The sequence below is a fragment of the Ornithodoros turicata genome, chromosome 3, assembly GCF_037126465.1.
Source record: "Ornithodoros turicata isolate Travis chromosome 3, ASM3712646v1, whole genome shotgun sequence".
In the NCBI taxonomy this organism is placed as follows: domain Eukaryota; kingdom Metazoa; phylum Arthropoda; class Arachnida; order Ixodida; family Argasidae; genus Ornithodoros; species Ornithodoros turicata.
The window spans coordinates 46658745-46673714 of NC_088203.1; the positions used below are offsets into that span (position 1 = coordinate 46658745).

General features: G+C 46.4%; 1 protein-coding gene and 2 long non-coding RNA genes across 3 annotated transcripts; 2 read left to right on the forward strand and 1 right to left on the reverse strand.

Annotated features, from left to right (window-relative positions):
- Positions 1-499: 499 nt before the first annotated feature.
- On the reverse strand, positions 500-10922 carry LOC135387006 (membrane metallo-endopeptidase-like 1). Its single transcript, XM_064616446.1, has 3 exons — positions 10713-10922; positions 10031-10637; positions 500-2519 (listed from the first exon to the last, which is right to left on the reverse strand). Exons 2-3 carry the CDS (start codon positions 10594-10596, stop codon positions 647-649), a joined length of 2439 nt encoding a protein of 812 aa, XP_064472516.1. The 5' UTR covers positions 10597-10637; positions 10713-10922; the 3' UTR covers positions 500-646.
- Positions 7606-8079, forward strand: LOC135387004 (uncharacterized). The gene is made up of 3 exons (XR_010420777.1): positions 7606-7772; positions 7905-7940; positions 7998-8079. It is a non-coding gene; the product is annotated as an uncharacterized LOC135387004 (long non-coding RNA).
- Positions 8095-8512, forward strand: LOC135387005 (uncharacterized). Its single transcript, XR_010420778.1, has 3 exons — positions 8095-8222; positions 8302-8392; positions 8463-8512. It is a non-coding gene; the product is annotated as an uncharacterized LOC135387005 (long non-coding RNA).
- Positions 10923-14970: the final 4048 nt, after the last annotated feature.

Consider the following 14970-nt stretch of genomic DNA (forward strand, 5'->3'; position numbering starts at 1 on the left):
CGAGCCGAAGAGCGAGCCTCCACCTCAGACACTGGCCGTTTCGAAACTGGGCGGCGCTCGTGGAGTGCAAGAAAGTTATCGAAAGTTGTCGAAGGGTTCAAATCGGAAGTACAAGAACGTCAACCAGTTTGAAAGTAAAATAGATATGACTTTAAAAAGCAATTCCTCGAAGGAGTTAAAACGCAGTGTTGTAGCAGCTTCACAAATTACACACTGTAACAGTATAACTTTCACACTTCAATAAGAATTCGTTGCCAATGCTGAATGACCTCAGGTTGATCAGGTTCTTCTGAGGGTGTAGAGACCACAGCATTATCCTTGTGCTGTATATCTACATGGGAGAGCTTCATGAGAATATCTGGGCTTTACTTAAATAAATGTAGCGTGTCTGTGGGCAATTGAGTCCGTTGCCTACGTCTGTCCGATCATTGCACGTTGTCCAGTCGTGAAATCACAACACAAAGTAAGGCATATACATACGAACTTACTCAGATACATTGCGTAAATATATTTATTCTTGCGCAGTTATTCATTTATCCAGTTTCATTTGTTATCCATTTATTGTTTCGCGTTATCTTTCTGTGCTATTGGATGTTTCAGAAAATATTAATCAGATGCACGTCGCCGAGCATACATTTCTTGGTTATCATATGCATTTATGTGAGGGGTTCATTGGGGTGCCCTGCGCACAGGAGAATGCTTGGGCAAACTCCCGGATATTTCTTAATGGACCATTTACCCTGAACCAAGCAGGACTCGTAGGACCGTTCGTCATAAGCTTCACGAGGAACCTCGGATTGGCTTTCTCGCACATGCTGCGGGCATAGTAGATGAAGAAAAGGCGCTGACCGCTAAGGTTAGGAGCACTGGCCAAGCGGTAGTCGCCATCATTTCCAGACAGCTTGCGCACGTACGCTGCAAACGCCGCCTGCAGGGCTAGCAAATCCAAAATGTCCGAGGCTGACGTCTTCACGGAGTTCAATGGAGCCCTAGTCGGATTGAAGTCCAATTCTCTGTATTGCCTCTCCAAGCACTGCCTGAGGTTCGACAGATAGCGAACGTCGTCGTGCACTTGACGCTCCAGGTCGAAGTTGATGGCTTCATGATACATGAAGCGAAACAGCTCTCGGTACACCCTCGGTCCTACACGAGGGATTTGCAGGTGAGCCACAGAAGAGTCGTTTGACATTAAGAAATCGAACACTGGGAGGGGTATCTCCAACTGGCGATAGGGTGGCGCCAGAGTGGCACTCGTGCTAAGAAAACCACCAGACCAGGCTGTTGGCTGTGTGAACAGCATCTGCCGTCTTTTCAGCGCTGAAGTTCGCAACCAGAAGTAGAAATAATGAGGCACAGGATGACGAGGGTTGTTGATGTATATGCCATCTGCGTACGCATCCCTGGCGTTCTTCTCGGTTAGCCAACGAGGCATCAAGGCTTCCCACGGAACTTCTCGCAACCTCACGGAGACGTGGCGCTTGAATGCCGAAGAGAACCCACTGAGATTTTGCAGTTCCGTAAAAAACGACGCCTTAAGTGAGTCTAGGATCTCCCTCACGACTGAATCACCTCCGAGCATTTCTAGACCACGCTTGTACGTTACGTAGGTGGGCAGGACTGGTTCGTATCGCTCTAGAAAGCGGATACACATCTCAGAAGGCGTCAGCCTCTCTGCAAATTCTGGGTATCGTGAGTAGGCGATTGATGCTAGTTCGGCCCTCACGGATGAGTTGCTTAAAAGTGGACTGAGATCCAACATAACGCGAAAGGCCACATAGTTCAGTATATCGTGCTTTGTGGCTGGAAAAGCTCCGAGCTTATCAAGGTATCGTGTAGATGAGAGCTGCACGCTGGAAGACTCAGAGATTGCCGCCTTGCCACCTGTAGCCACCTGAATAAACTGGTGCAAGTCGAAGTATCCAGCATGCGGAAGGTCCGCCATTTGTGTTACAGTGCAGTTGTCAAGTCTTCCTACATCCAAAATTGATTGTGCAGGTTCCAGTATCTTACGTAGTTGCAGCTCCATGGCAGTAACGTTTGTGGCAGATCCTTTCGGGAGTAACCGTTTCTTGGGAAGAGTTTCGAGCAGCATGTCGTACGCCTTGTCCAGCCATCGACTCGCCAGGTGCGGTTCAGATTCGGTAAAGTGACGGAGGATCAGATTATTCGGTTGACCAAGTTGCAATCCCCTGCGTCCTCTTCTAACCGAAAAGAATGTCTCCAGACCTAGCTCAGAAAAGAGGGACGCCACTTTGGCATTTAGGTCAGCATCGGGGATGGTTGAATCATCAGTATAGGGCCACCCTTTAAGATCGAGGTGCCGTAACAACGTTTCCTTGACGTTTCGGAACAAATTGGGCTGCGGTCGCAGGCATTCGTCGTAGAAAAAACGTTGTTGCTGGAATGTGGCATTGTCAGACTTGAGCACGCTCACGAATAACTTGCTGAAAAGGTCTAGAAGAACGTAGTCTGCAGATATCCGATCTTCACGTTGTCCTGCAGGTTGCTGTTGCTGCCACCTGAAGGTGAAGTTGAATGTTTAGGCCGGTAGCTAGCTACTACAATGCTACTGAAATTAATGCTCTTCACATAATGAGTTTTAGTACACTTTAAGACTGAGCTGAGAAGCCACGGAATACAATCGCGTCTTTGATGTACAAACCGGTGTATCTTAGACAAATATATGTTCCAATTAGCAAATCTGCACCGCAAACTCGTGAACATGCAGTCGACGTGCGGTATAGTATCGCCTCTTGCGATCGCACTTCCCCAGTCATCAACAGAAAATGAAGAATTGGGTGATTTCATGCCGAATGAGGCAGGGTGGTCCGGTCCACCACTCCTTTTTTTTTTTCAACATATATTAAAGCCTCGTCCCTAGGAAATATATTCGCGCTGAAAGTAGTTTAAAACAATAATGACTTATCATTGAGATGCGGGCATTTCGACCATTGCGCTTCCTACGGAGTTTGACGCCATGTATCTTAATAATCATTTCGTATATTCAGCTGATTTTTTTTCTTTCACATACTGGCAGGGGTGGGTAGCGTTGCATCCTACGTTCTGAAGATTCTAAGAGTCGCCTTTAAGGAGAGAAAAAAATCGCAACGTTTCCTCATTTCTAAAATATGGTACGTTTTGAGAACCTCACTAGTCGTCTCCCAATTGTGATACCCGATAGTAATCTACATCATTGTTTTCGTGCGGAAATGCTCTTTCGTCTCATGGCAATTACGTCGTATTGTGATTTGGGGCAGCGCACAAACAGTCTTTTCGTGACTGGTGTCTACCGAAAATCGGTAAATTCGACCGTGCGCATCCCGTATATTCCCACTCTTGACATCGTTCATTTTACTCACAAACGTTATTCATGACGACTTAAAACAGCACATCAAAAGAAAGTTTGCTTCAGAGATGGTCGTAGTTACATTGCGACCGACGCTGCGTTACGAACTTAACTTCGACCTCTGAAGCAATTTTTCTATGTGCTGCTTTGAGGCGTAATGAAGAACTTTCGTGAGTAAATGAACGATGTGCCCATGCCCAGTGGGAATATACGGGATGCGCGCGGTCAAATTTACGCACTTTCGGTAGGCACCCCTCACAAAGAGACTGTCGGGGGCGCTGCCCGAAATCACAATACGATGTACTTGCTATGAGACGAAAGGGTATTTCGAGGCGAACACAATGATGCAGATTACTTTCGGGTACCAAAATTGGGAGACGACTATGGAGGTTCTCAAAACGCACCATATTTTACAAATTAGGCAAATTTGCGGTTTTTATCTCCTCAAAGGCAACCCTTAGAATCTTCGAATCTTAGGATGCAACGCTACCCACCCCTGCCAATATGAGAAAAAAAAATCAGCTAAATACATCAAATTGTTATGAAGATACAGTGCGTCAAGCTTGGTCGACAGAGAGGTCGATGGAGAGGTCGACTGTACCACCATGCCTGGGGGCTGAATCGCTTCATCGTCGTTACGGTGGTTACAAGCTAACGAGTGGCGGGAAACTAAAAACGGTGGGCACGTGACGCATTGCGCGTGACGTGTACCACGGCCTTCACGTATCGCGCGAAGAACGCCGTGCACGTGTTTTATCACGTGCCCACCTTTTTAAATTTCCCGCCCGCCTTTTCGAATTTCCCGCCACTCGTTAGCTTGTAACGACCGTAACGACGATGAAGCGATTAAGCCCCCTGATTCGGCGTTATGCACTCGACATCCATGTCTAAATGATTTACATGATACAAGTTCGGTTTAGAAGGCAAAATAAAATTTGCGATGCAACAAAATTATGCACAATTTCATGATGCGATAACTCGGTGAGTAATAAACCGATTTATTACCAGCAACCAACCAACCAGTGTATGCAACCAACCGGCTAAATCCAGATAGGTTACACGTGTAAGATGTCAGCTAGCTAACAATGTCATTGCGGCTGACGTAATCTCTTAGTGTGCCGGGCGCGCGCGAGAGAAACAAATATACGGCTACGCTTAGCTTGCGGGCTATCTGCAGCGCGGTCTATCGCGCGGACGCGTGAAGCTAGGACGCTGTAGGCGGTGTTGGAAAGCGCTTGTGAAGTTCTACGTGGACCTTAAGTGATATTGATTTCAACAAGAATAACGAACATTTCACAAATTTGTAAATTTGAAACATCAAAATTTTCCAGAATGTCAGCGTATATGAAACTAAAATATATGATCACAATCGCGGGAAACGGCAATCAGAAGAAAGGGCGGCTCAAGAGGAACCCAAAAAGCTCCGCAAAGACCAATACCGGGCGATCGAGAGAACTACGGGAGCGACGAAGAAGATTAGAGGCGGAGGCCAATTCGACTACCAGCGCGTGCAGGGAGACCTTACACTCTACTAACGAATGCCTAATGAATGGAAAGAATAAATTAAAAAAAAAAAACTTGTACTTCTGTCTCTAAACTTACGCAAGGGAACAAAGGAATGGGAGATCGTCACAGTTTCATGGAAAGCACTACGACTCGGACACGACAGTTCCCAGTAAACCACCGATGTTCCATGGAGGTCCTGAAAAGATCCCGAAGTCCTGATCCGCGAAAAATGTCCCAATGATGTAAATAAGACGTCATTCCAAACGTCCTAGCGTTGTCTAGCCAGGATGTATTTTAATGATATCGCTGGGACTTCGAAATGGCGTCCCGATCGGATGTTGATTTAGAAGTAGAATACAAACATACTTTCGATGCTCATATTTTTGTATCCTTATGATAACGTTCAACAACGTGCAGCAAGAAACTAAAACAGTGACACTAATTTTTATCCGTGTTACCGAAGTGGCAACACACAAAAATTATTCATCTGAATTTACAAAGAAACTCCCGACATGGTCCGAGCTTAGCAGATGTACCACAGTATCTAGCTTCTGTTTTCTTTTACTGCAGTGCTAATAAAGGTAGTTGGGAAGGCCGAGAAGACCTCGATATCTCTTGCAATATCTCCATGTAGAACGGAACACACACAACTACACATCCAGATGTGCTTCCCTGCCGGAACGAGAAGACATAACATCATTGAATTGTCGCCACAATTCCAACGAGATCCAAAGAAAAATCAGACAGTCAATTCCTTCATTATGTAGCCGTCAGGTACAAGTTCCTCACTGACAGAATCAGGGTTTTTGGAGAGAAGCTATACCTTCGCGACATCATGTTCCACTATGTTGTGTGGCGAAGACCGACCCACGGAATAAAGAAGCAATTCAATGAATTGGCTTAATGGATATAAATGCTAAACGCTGATTTCCACTTGATTTAATGTAATCCAACATGTTTTGTACACACTGCACCAGTTCAAAGAATGCGAAACCAATTGAAGGAATTGGGCTAGAGTATCAATAAAACAACAACTTTATTTCTAAGGTTAATAATGAGGAGTTTCGTCGCTAGAGTGGATACCCGAGCCCACTGGTATAAAATGCGATGAAATGTGCCCCTTCACCATGAGGATCGAAGTCCTGACGTGTCTAAAAAGACCAAAAAAGCTCTCATCACAGAGTGTTGATGGGCTGGATTTCACCAGGGGCCAAGCAATTTTCATAGAGATAGAAAGGGTGAAATTCCAACTGACTAAGGATCTGAGAGAGCGCGGTTCGGGAAGGTTGGTAGCATGGACAAATGAGAAGAATGTGCCCAGGTCTCCTACGGCACCGTAGTGACATCATCGGTCAGAATAGATCAGATATGCATAGAGATTCCAACTGAGCACTGCACATGCCACTTGAGGTGGCGGTTGATACCGCGGCGTCTTTTAGCCATCCAGTGATGGTTTAACCCCATCAGAGTGACATCGCGGTGTTTCGCGATGGGTTCCCGTATCTAATATCTTGGCCTGCAGCGGCGATATCGGGATGCTGTTTCTTGTGACGAATTTCCCTTCCATCCCCCTACGCGTGCACCTTGCGGCTTGTGAGAAATCCTGGCGGTTGTCCAGATATTTGAAAATTCTAGGCAACCGTCGGTGCTTCTGACACCTTCAAAGTCTTGTAAATCCCGCCCGGATTGTTGGATCGAGACCAAAATTCAGGTCCGAACGGGCCTGGATTAGCTGTGTGATCGCGCAAATCACACAGGAACTGATCTGTAGTGGTTTCGAACTCGTAGGCGGAGACGCGTTAGTAAAATTCGTTTTTCCGAACTTCAGTGCCCTTGTTGGAAAGAAGTTCGCCTCGGACACGGTTCATACTTGGAGAACCCACTGTTCTCGACGCGGAGCACGTGATAAAATTCACCGCGTCTCTCTAAATTTAGCAGTTCTCGAGTTAGAGGATTCCGCGTTCACACTCCTCCCAATACATGGGACCAGCGGCTTCCCTGCCCCCCCCCCCAAAAAAAAGCCTTCCCGTTGCTGCCACATGGTCATGTTTGCCTTCGTTATGAAGGTCTCAATGTGCTCTTTCCAACAGCGTTCGTCCCGCAGGCGCGCGATGTTCCGTTCTCCCGATATCGGCTTAAGAGCATGACGAGCTGCGAGGCTGGCTAGAGCCACCCTGAAACGCTTCCCACTTTTCGATGTCGTAAGTCGATTACCCGATGTCCGATTTAGTCGAAATTTTGTGTGCGCGTGCTCTGTTCCCTGCTCTACAACTTTCCAATTGAGACCAGCCGTCGATTTCCAGTGGTTAAGACGTCATTCTCGAAATTCCTGACACCGACCACCGTTCACCGATTTTTGTCCCTGTCTTCAAGCTTGAAGCCCACGGCGGATCCGACTTCCTTTTAATGCGCACACGCACTCGACATGGGAAACGCGTAGAAACTTGCCGCATCTTTCTATCCCTCGAGTTAGAACACCGTGGCAACGGCGGTTCTCTGATACATGGGCCTGGGGCCTTTTTTTCGATATCGGGTTCTTGCTGGCGTAGGAAGGTGATTGAGATGTGTTTTTGAAGAGGAAAACGTCCTCTTTCCGATAGCGTTGGTCCCGTTTTCGCGCGACTTTCCGTTCCCTTGCTACATTCCGAGGAGCGCCTGGGCGCTGGGGCATGGCGCATGGCCTGGCGGGCAGGTGGCCTTCCTGCCGTTTCCTCGCTGCGGGCGGCGTCCATTTCGCTTGCAAGCTTCGTTGCGTTCGCACGCTTTTTTCTGGCTCCCGTTGTCTCGCGTTCCGTCGTTGCTCTGGTGCCCTGGACTGCTGTGAATGTGTTTTTATGCCCTACTAGTGTTGCCTGGGGGTGCTTTTATGTGTGCACCCTGGAAGATAGGTCCAGAAGCCTTGCGATTTCTTAGATTAAAGGTTAGTTCTATGTTTGTACGATTCGTGCAACTCTTGTTTGGTATCATTCCTAGCGTGTGGGTTCTATTGCTTTATGCTAGCAGTGTGATTATTACCCATTTGATTCCTATTACCCTATGCTTTATCTTTCAGCTAAGTGTACTCGTGACCCTACCAGCACTTTTCAAGGTGAAGATGCAACATCGTCAGTGGCCCCGTTACTAATGTCTAATCTATGAATTTCAGATACTTTCGACGTATTCATTGCGGTGAACAACGCGGTTGGGACAGCACACTCACGACGTGGGAAGGTCACAGAAATGTTGAAAGACAACAGGTAAGTTACGCTAAAGTGCGTTTCAGAGCTCTTCAGTGACTTGTGTTTACTGCGAAACAGATTGGGCATACGCTTCACCCGTGCAACTTCGTCATGTGCTCCACGGCAGCACAAGCCTTTACGGCTGTGCCACTGTATGTGATTTTGTGTATGATTTTAATAAAGAATTTGCAGGGAAGTACAATGTGTCGCACCTTGTTGACTCTTTTACAGATGTGTGGAAACGTCGTAGCGGATGAATGTGAATTATGGATCTCCAAGTGGCGTCGCCCGCGTCATTTTCAAGATTTTACCCGTTTTGAAGGTACGTAGTGAATGTGCGAGGCATTCACGGTCCTACTACGTGGTTATCCATGCGTTTCCCGTCTTCGCAGGCAATAGGGCTGTTGATAGGGAGAATGCGAGGCTACTGTAGACTGCAACCATAGGCGCTGTGTCTAAAGGTATGCGTATACGTCGATGCGTACTTCACAGTGACATTTTGCTGTAGTAGCAGTGTTTTTGAAATTACATTTCTTGCAGGTTAAGCTCACATGACGCGGCAGGGAAGGGAGTCCGTGGCGAAAAGTGAATATAGCCGAAGTTGGATAGCGTTAATTTTTGCGCACGAAAGGCAAGCTGGACACATCGCAAATCTCCAGTTGTACGAAACACAGTGCAGCATGGTCGTCGGTTATGCCAGTGCTTCAACATATGTTTCAGCGTCGCACTTCGGACATTTGCGTGCATATACCTTTAAGTTTTTCCCCTTGTGGACCGATGCTGTGTGTGTTCATGGACATCATGTTTTCAAAGACATGTAAGTTCTCAATAATAATGCGAAAAAAATGCTGGTCATGTTACGCTGTGATATAATACCTGGTGATGCTATGACGCTCAGTTTCATACGAAATAAAGTGTTTGATCTAATGTTGCTTGTTTGTGCCACTGATACGCACTGCTGTGCGGTGTTGATGTAATGTTCAGAGAACGCCAGTAAGCCTGGCTAAGGCACAGGAAAAAGGTCCACTAGAGGTCCATAAAAGGTCGTCATTGACGTACTATGGACTTCCTTGGGACGTGCGCGGATGTTATTTTGGCAGTTCTGAGTACGTCCGAAGTATGTCAAAATTATGTTTCAGGATGTCCTCAGGATGTCTTCATCGTCCTGAGGGTAACATCATGTAGACGTCCTTGGGACATCGGTGGTTTACTGGGTTATACTCCTGTTACACGGGCAGCCTTCGACGAGCGCTGAAGCCAACTGCATTGAAAACGCACGCAGCGCCAGCAAGCGTGTAATGTGTGAACCTGTCAAGCAGCATAGGATTCAATGCCCTTTTAGAGGTTGACACATTACACGCTTGCTGGCGCTATACACGCGTTTTTCAATGCAGTTGGCTTCAACGGTCTTCGAAGGCTGCCCGTGTAACAGGGGTATTAGTTGTACCAAATGACCGACAAAATTTCTGCGCTCGGAACTTTGACATTGATTGATGTATTGACTTGGTGTTCAATGACGCAAGAACGACGTTTATACTGCGCCAAGAAGGGACAAATAAACATCCCGCATGAAACAGCTTGATGCGCCGCTACACAATGCAGATTTTCAAGCGCGCGATATTAACCATGGCAGCATTGTACTTGACCGTCATGATTGAGGTCACTCTACATGCTTCACGCACACTTTCCTTTATCTGTCCACAACACACACAAAAAGTATATTGGTAGAGCGATGAGACACTGATAGGTTTTTCGGTAATTTACTAACCAACAATTAACCCCTTCAGCTATGAAGCCTAGAGAGACCCGACGGACGTAATTATCGCTTTGATTTACGTGGACACACGAACAACCTCTACATGCTATTCTTTCATTCTTAACCGCTCTGTTTAACCAGTACACTCTTTTTGACCATTCTTAACCATTAAAGAACTGACGAACTGGAGAAATCGTTTCGTACCTGGAGCACACGTGCTGGTAGAAGTCGTCGCAAGGTTTCACGGCAGGCTCAGTTTCTTCGATCACCTTGATGCCTTGTTTTAGGCACGCCTTAGTGGAACATTTTGAACCCCGGAGTAGCTCGTGCAAGGTGTGCTTCCCTTTGCGAGTAGGACGGCGCTTGCCCCCTTGGCTTCGACCGCCATGCCTGGTTCTCTTCGGCGGCAGCATTTCCGTCGGTTTTACATCGGGACCGATCTCTGTCTCATTGTATGAATCATCCCTCTCAGTAGTACGGTTGTTGATATCCGTCATTATCATGGATCCAAAAAGAAGAACACACGTGACTGTGATTAACAGGAAGGTTATGGCGCGTACCTCATTGGAAGCGCCTCCGAAGCTATGCTGCGGCGTCGCTGCTTCCTCATGTGGTTCGTTGACAATAGCCACTTCATCCTCCACCCGACGTCCTCGCCCGTGCTGTGAGCATTTAGGGATCAAGGCCCTTTCAGGCACCACTGCTGAACAAGATGGTATGACGAGCTCATCCTGAGGAACGTGGAAAATAAGCTGACGCTCCTCCGTCATTATGGTTTCGCCAGTGGCACCGCAGACCCCATAGCCATCACCTGCAAAAGGAAGGATATGGTATGCAACAAAAAGTGCCCGACACAGCCATTATACTTCTCTACCAAGTTGCTTACTATACTCAAAAACGGAGGAGTCACGGGGCCACAGATGCGAGCAAGTTATATCCTGTATAAGCACCGGAAGCAACAATTATTCCTAGACGAACTTCAGACAGAACACCGCTGTCCTGCCGGTGGTGAAATAATCGTCTTCTTTAGGCAGCATCATGGCTGCATCACGCGCTCTACAAATGTCGTAGTTCCGTAGCCAGCCCACCGTCTTTAAAAAAACAAAAAAAAAAAAAACAATAAAAACAGAAATCAAACGCTTTGATGTAAAAGAGGAACTAATCAGGAACGAAACTGAACAGGAATGACCCTCGTATATTGCGTAAAGCGCATAAAAATTAAATTTTATCGCCCGTTTCTTGAAGGTGCTATCTTTACTGAAGACGACCTGATCATGCCGGCATCACCTAGTGGTGCTTGGGAGAAGGGGGCGGTGCCCCCCAGCCCCTCTCCCGAATCTGTGAAACCCCACCTGCACTAACCTTACTAAAGTAAGGTGATGTAGCCCAATTCAACCACCCTACCGTTTGCAAGATGGCAAGTTTCGAATCCGTTAGGCTTAGCATTTCCGTGTTTCTCCTGCGCTAGAAGTGCATCAGATAGGTTTGTTCAAATGCATATCAAAAGTTATAGTCCACAGAATTTTATTATTCTTAAATTTTAGATGCAATATATGACCGTCTTTCAGTCTGATGCAATATTTACCTTCCAAACGCTTCCACTAATTTTTAAAAACGAGTGATCCCGATACGGAACTACACCATAAATGTCGAAGTCGAAAAGTGGACAATCCACAGGTCCGGCGAAAGTAGACTGAAGTACAAGCCTCAGGTCGCCAGCTGTCGCTATTTGCTACAATGTCTGCTTTTCTACGCACCACAATCTATACTCTGTAGATTGTAGGAGAACAATTACTGTTCGAAATATGTGCGGCTCGCGACATGCCGCTTTTGCTTCAACCGCTTCATTAATGTTGTGTATCCTGTTTGAGGAAGTATACTATAGTTAAAACTATGCAGCGCCTTGGATAGTTTCATAAAGGAGCCAGACATATCACTCACAGCAGGCCCCAGACGGGTAGAGAAGAACCATTTTCGACAGTCCCCCCCCCCCCCCCTCTTATATGGGAGCATTTCGGGATTTCAGAAGAAAACAGAAGGGAAAAGTAATCGTTCAGTATGTGTTATGTTCATTAGCTATTTCTCGCTGCTGCCAGGGCGGCCAAAGGATAGGGCTAATTACCATAAGTAGCACACCAACAAAAGCACACACTACACAAACACGCACGTTCCCACACTCTGGATGAACTGCAAGGCAACCGGTCACAATCAAGAAATAGTTGGTACTAGGGTAGAAGGCGAACTCAACATCCGCCCATTAATCGTTCCGTAATTCGGTGACGTAAAAAAAAAGAGAAAGAAAGAAAGAACAAGTAATCGCAGGGGCTACTTAAAGGAACTGTAAAGTGAAATTTGACCCCTCCCCCTGTTTCTGTCTGCGACCTGATAGTGTTTGCCTGTGTGATGCCTCACATAGAGCCTAAGCACTCAAAGGGGGTTAATTATTACACAACATAAATTAGAAAAATTTAATCGGACGGTACGGTGCGCCCTGTACTAAGCTGAGCTAAAAGAGTCATGATGGGAATACTCCTGTCACGTGATACCTAAGTAATACACAATGAACTTGCGACCGGCTACTAATCTCCAATAAACACTACTTTTAGAATCACAAGAATTACTGAGACAATTCTTCAAAATATCGAAGAAACAGTGCACCAAAATACTGTCAGCGCGGTCAGCGCCCTCTGTCTGCTCTCCTCCCAACCATATTGCACGGCGACGGCGTTTATTGAAGCCTTGCGAGGTTTGTGTACGCAGAAAAGTTGCCTGCCGAAATTGAACAAAGCTTCACCTGACAGCGATGCCAGGTATCTACTGCAATGTTCGGGGATACACCAAGTGTGCTCTTTCGACAAGGGACGTTGTGTACCACAAGAATCCAATGGAAAATGCACGGAAACGAAAGTTGTTGCAAGCGCTTGGTCAAGACATTCGTGAGCCACGCCGTATTTGCTCAACCCATTTCTCTGACGAGTCGTACGAAATGGTAGCAGCGGACGGTCGAAAACTTCTCACACGGACGGCAGCCCGGGTTTCAACATGTGACGTCTGACGATGCGAACACCAGTGCAGACGAGGTATGTATTTACCGATACACAGGAATAATACATATATGCGGTTCACTTGAAATTCAAAATCGATTTTGTGATGCCTACGCTGCGTAATGTACCAAACGCAATATCCCCCTTCCCCTGGGGAGCCCTGAGCTCTCGCATGTGAATATAAGTGTCAAATAAATTATGCGCTATAGATACTGACCGCATTCTTCATTCATATCAGCGACACAGGCTTCCATCGTGACTGACAAGAATGTGAAACCCAGAAGTAAAAGCGTGTCAACGCATGATTTACCGTCAACACCTCTCAACCTTTATCCAGTGATGAATTCAACACCTATTGTCCATACACACTCATGCTCGCAGGTGGGTCAAGCTCTTGTTTTGTTTAACATATTAATAATATAACATAACATATATATATATATATATATATACATAAATATCACATATTAACTTCAGCATGCCTTGCAGGTGCATGATATGACAATATCTGCACCACTGGTGGAACCAGCTGTTGAGTCATTCTGGAAATCTGAAGACAACAGTTTTGAATGGCCTGCTGATACAGGTTTTCAGATACCAAAAGCTCTCCTACTTTGCAGTGTTGTGCCCTCTGCTTCACCAGACCAGAAGAAGTACATCAAATGTGCATCATATTCAGAACTTCTGGTGCATCACATAAAGTGGCCGCAGATGTTCGCGTCACGCTTCTCACCACAAAAGCCGAGTGCCCAAGTGAACACAATTTATCTTGGAAACATCGGCCAGAAGTGAACAAGGTGGCTGCAGGGAACACCCTGCTGTCCTGCACAATCCTTTTCAGTCGGACCAGTGCAGCCAAGGTGTGAATTCATAGCGCCTTATGTTTTCACAGATTCAAATGACACCTTGTAGTATTTGCTGTTGACCAGGTTCTGTGATTACTCGAGCAGATTAATATTAAAGTTACCTCAACAGACCTCACTTACAACACCTACCAGAAAGGTCGCAGACTCCATTTCACAACACAAGTAGGATTATCAGAACTCACGGTCATGAGAGACCGAAACATCCAAATAGTCTTACTGAAACACAAGCTTTCGAATAGAGGCTGTCCTTCATTAGGCATGATACAGACACACTTGGTACAGATATTTATACTGATGTACATTAGAGAAGGGGAACAAAGAAGGTAGTGAGGAGGAAATCCAAATTCTTGTTAGAAAGTATTAAGGGCACGAAAAAATAATACAAAACAAGGCACACAGGCTTTACGTAGTTGAATTTTCTGTTACAATAATTCTATCTGCAACAATGACATAAAAGGTACTGCTTGCGACATACTTGTTTGATATCTCCAGCCCCCGTAAAAGCGGGTTACCTAACCAAGTTGCTGTGCTACCGTCGCCTTCGCCTCACTTCCGTTCCCCTGGTGGCGGCGGTGCAGCGCAGCGCCACCAGACAGGAGAGATGGCGACCCGATAACCGCGCGTCGTCTGCTAGCTCCAAGTGCGTTGACGGGGCAGCGCTTTCCTGGGAATGCGGAGTGTGGATGCGTGGACCAATGAATGGTCAGAACAATCGAGAGTGTGTTGATAAGATTATCAGCACTTTCTCGATTGTTCCTAAGGTGTTCTTCCGACATCTACGCTTCCCTGCCCAGGCGAATGAACGCAGTGAATGAGAGTGGAGGAGCACGAACGCGTTACTGAGGTCCCGTGTTCCACAGCGTTTCTTTGCCTCATTTTGTATAAATGTATTATTTCTTTTTTAAATCCTGGCCAGCAAGCGAGGCTGTTGCTTCACATAACACCAGTAAATAAAATGAGGTAATCCGTCGCTTGTGCCAGCTTCACGGAGCAGCCGTGGTCCCTTGCATTGCTGTGACACCTTTCACAAAAAGTCCTGACGACCGCAGGATCTGCTCAAATGTGGCCTAATCCTGGTGTACTTATGTTTCAAAAACAGTAAACAGGAACAAAAGGAAACAGGTTACAATTCCCATTCTACTCCGTATTCCGAGGAAAGCGCTGCCCCGTCGACGCATTTGGAGCTAGCAGACGACGCGCGGTTATCGGATCGCCATCTCTCCCGTCTGGTAGC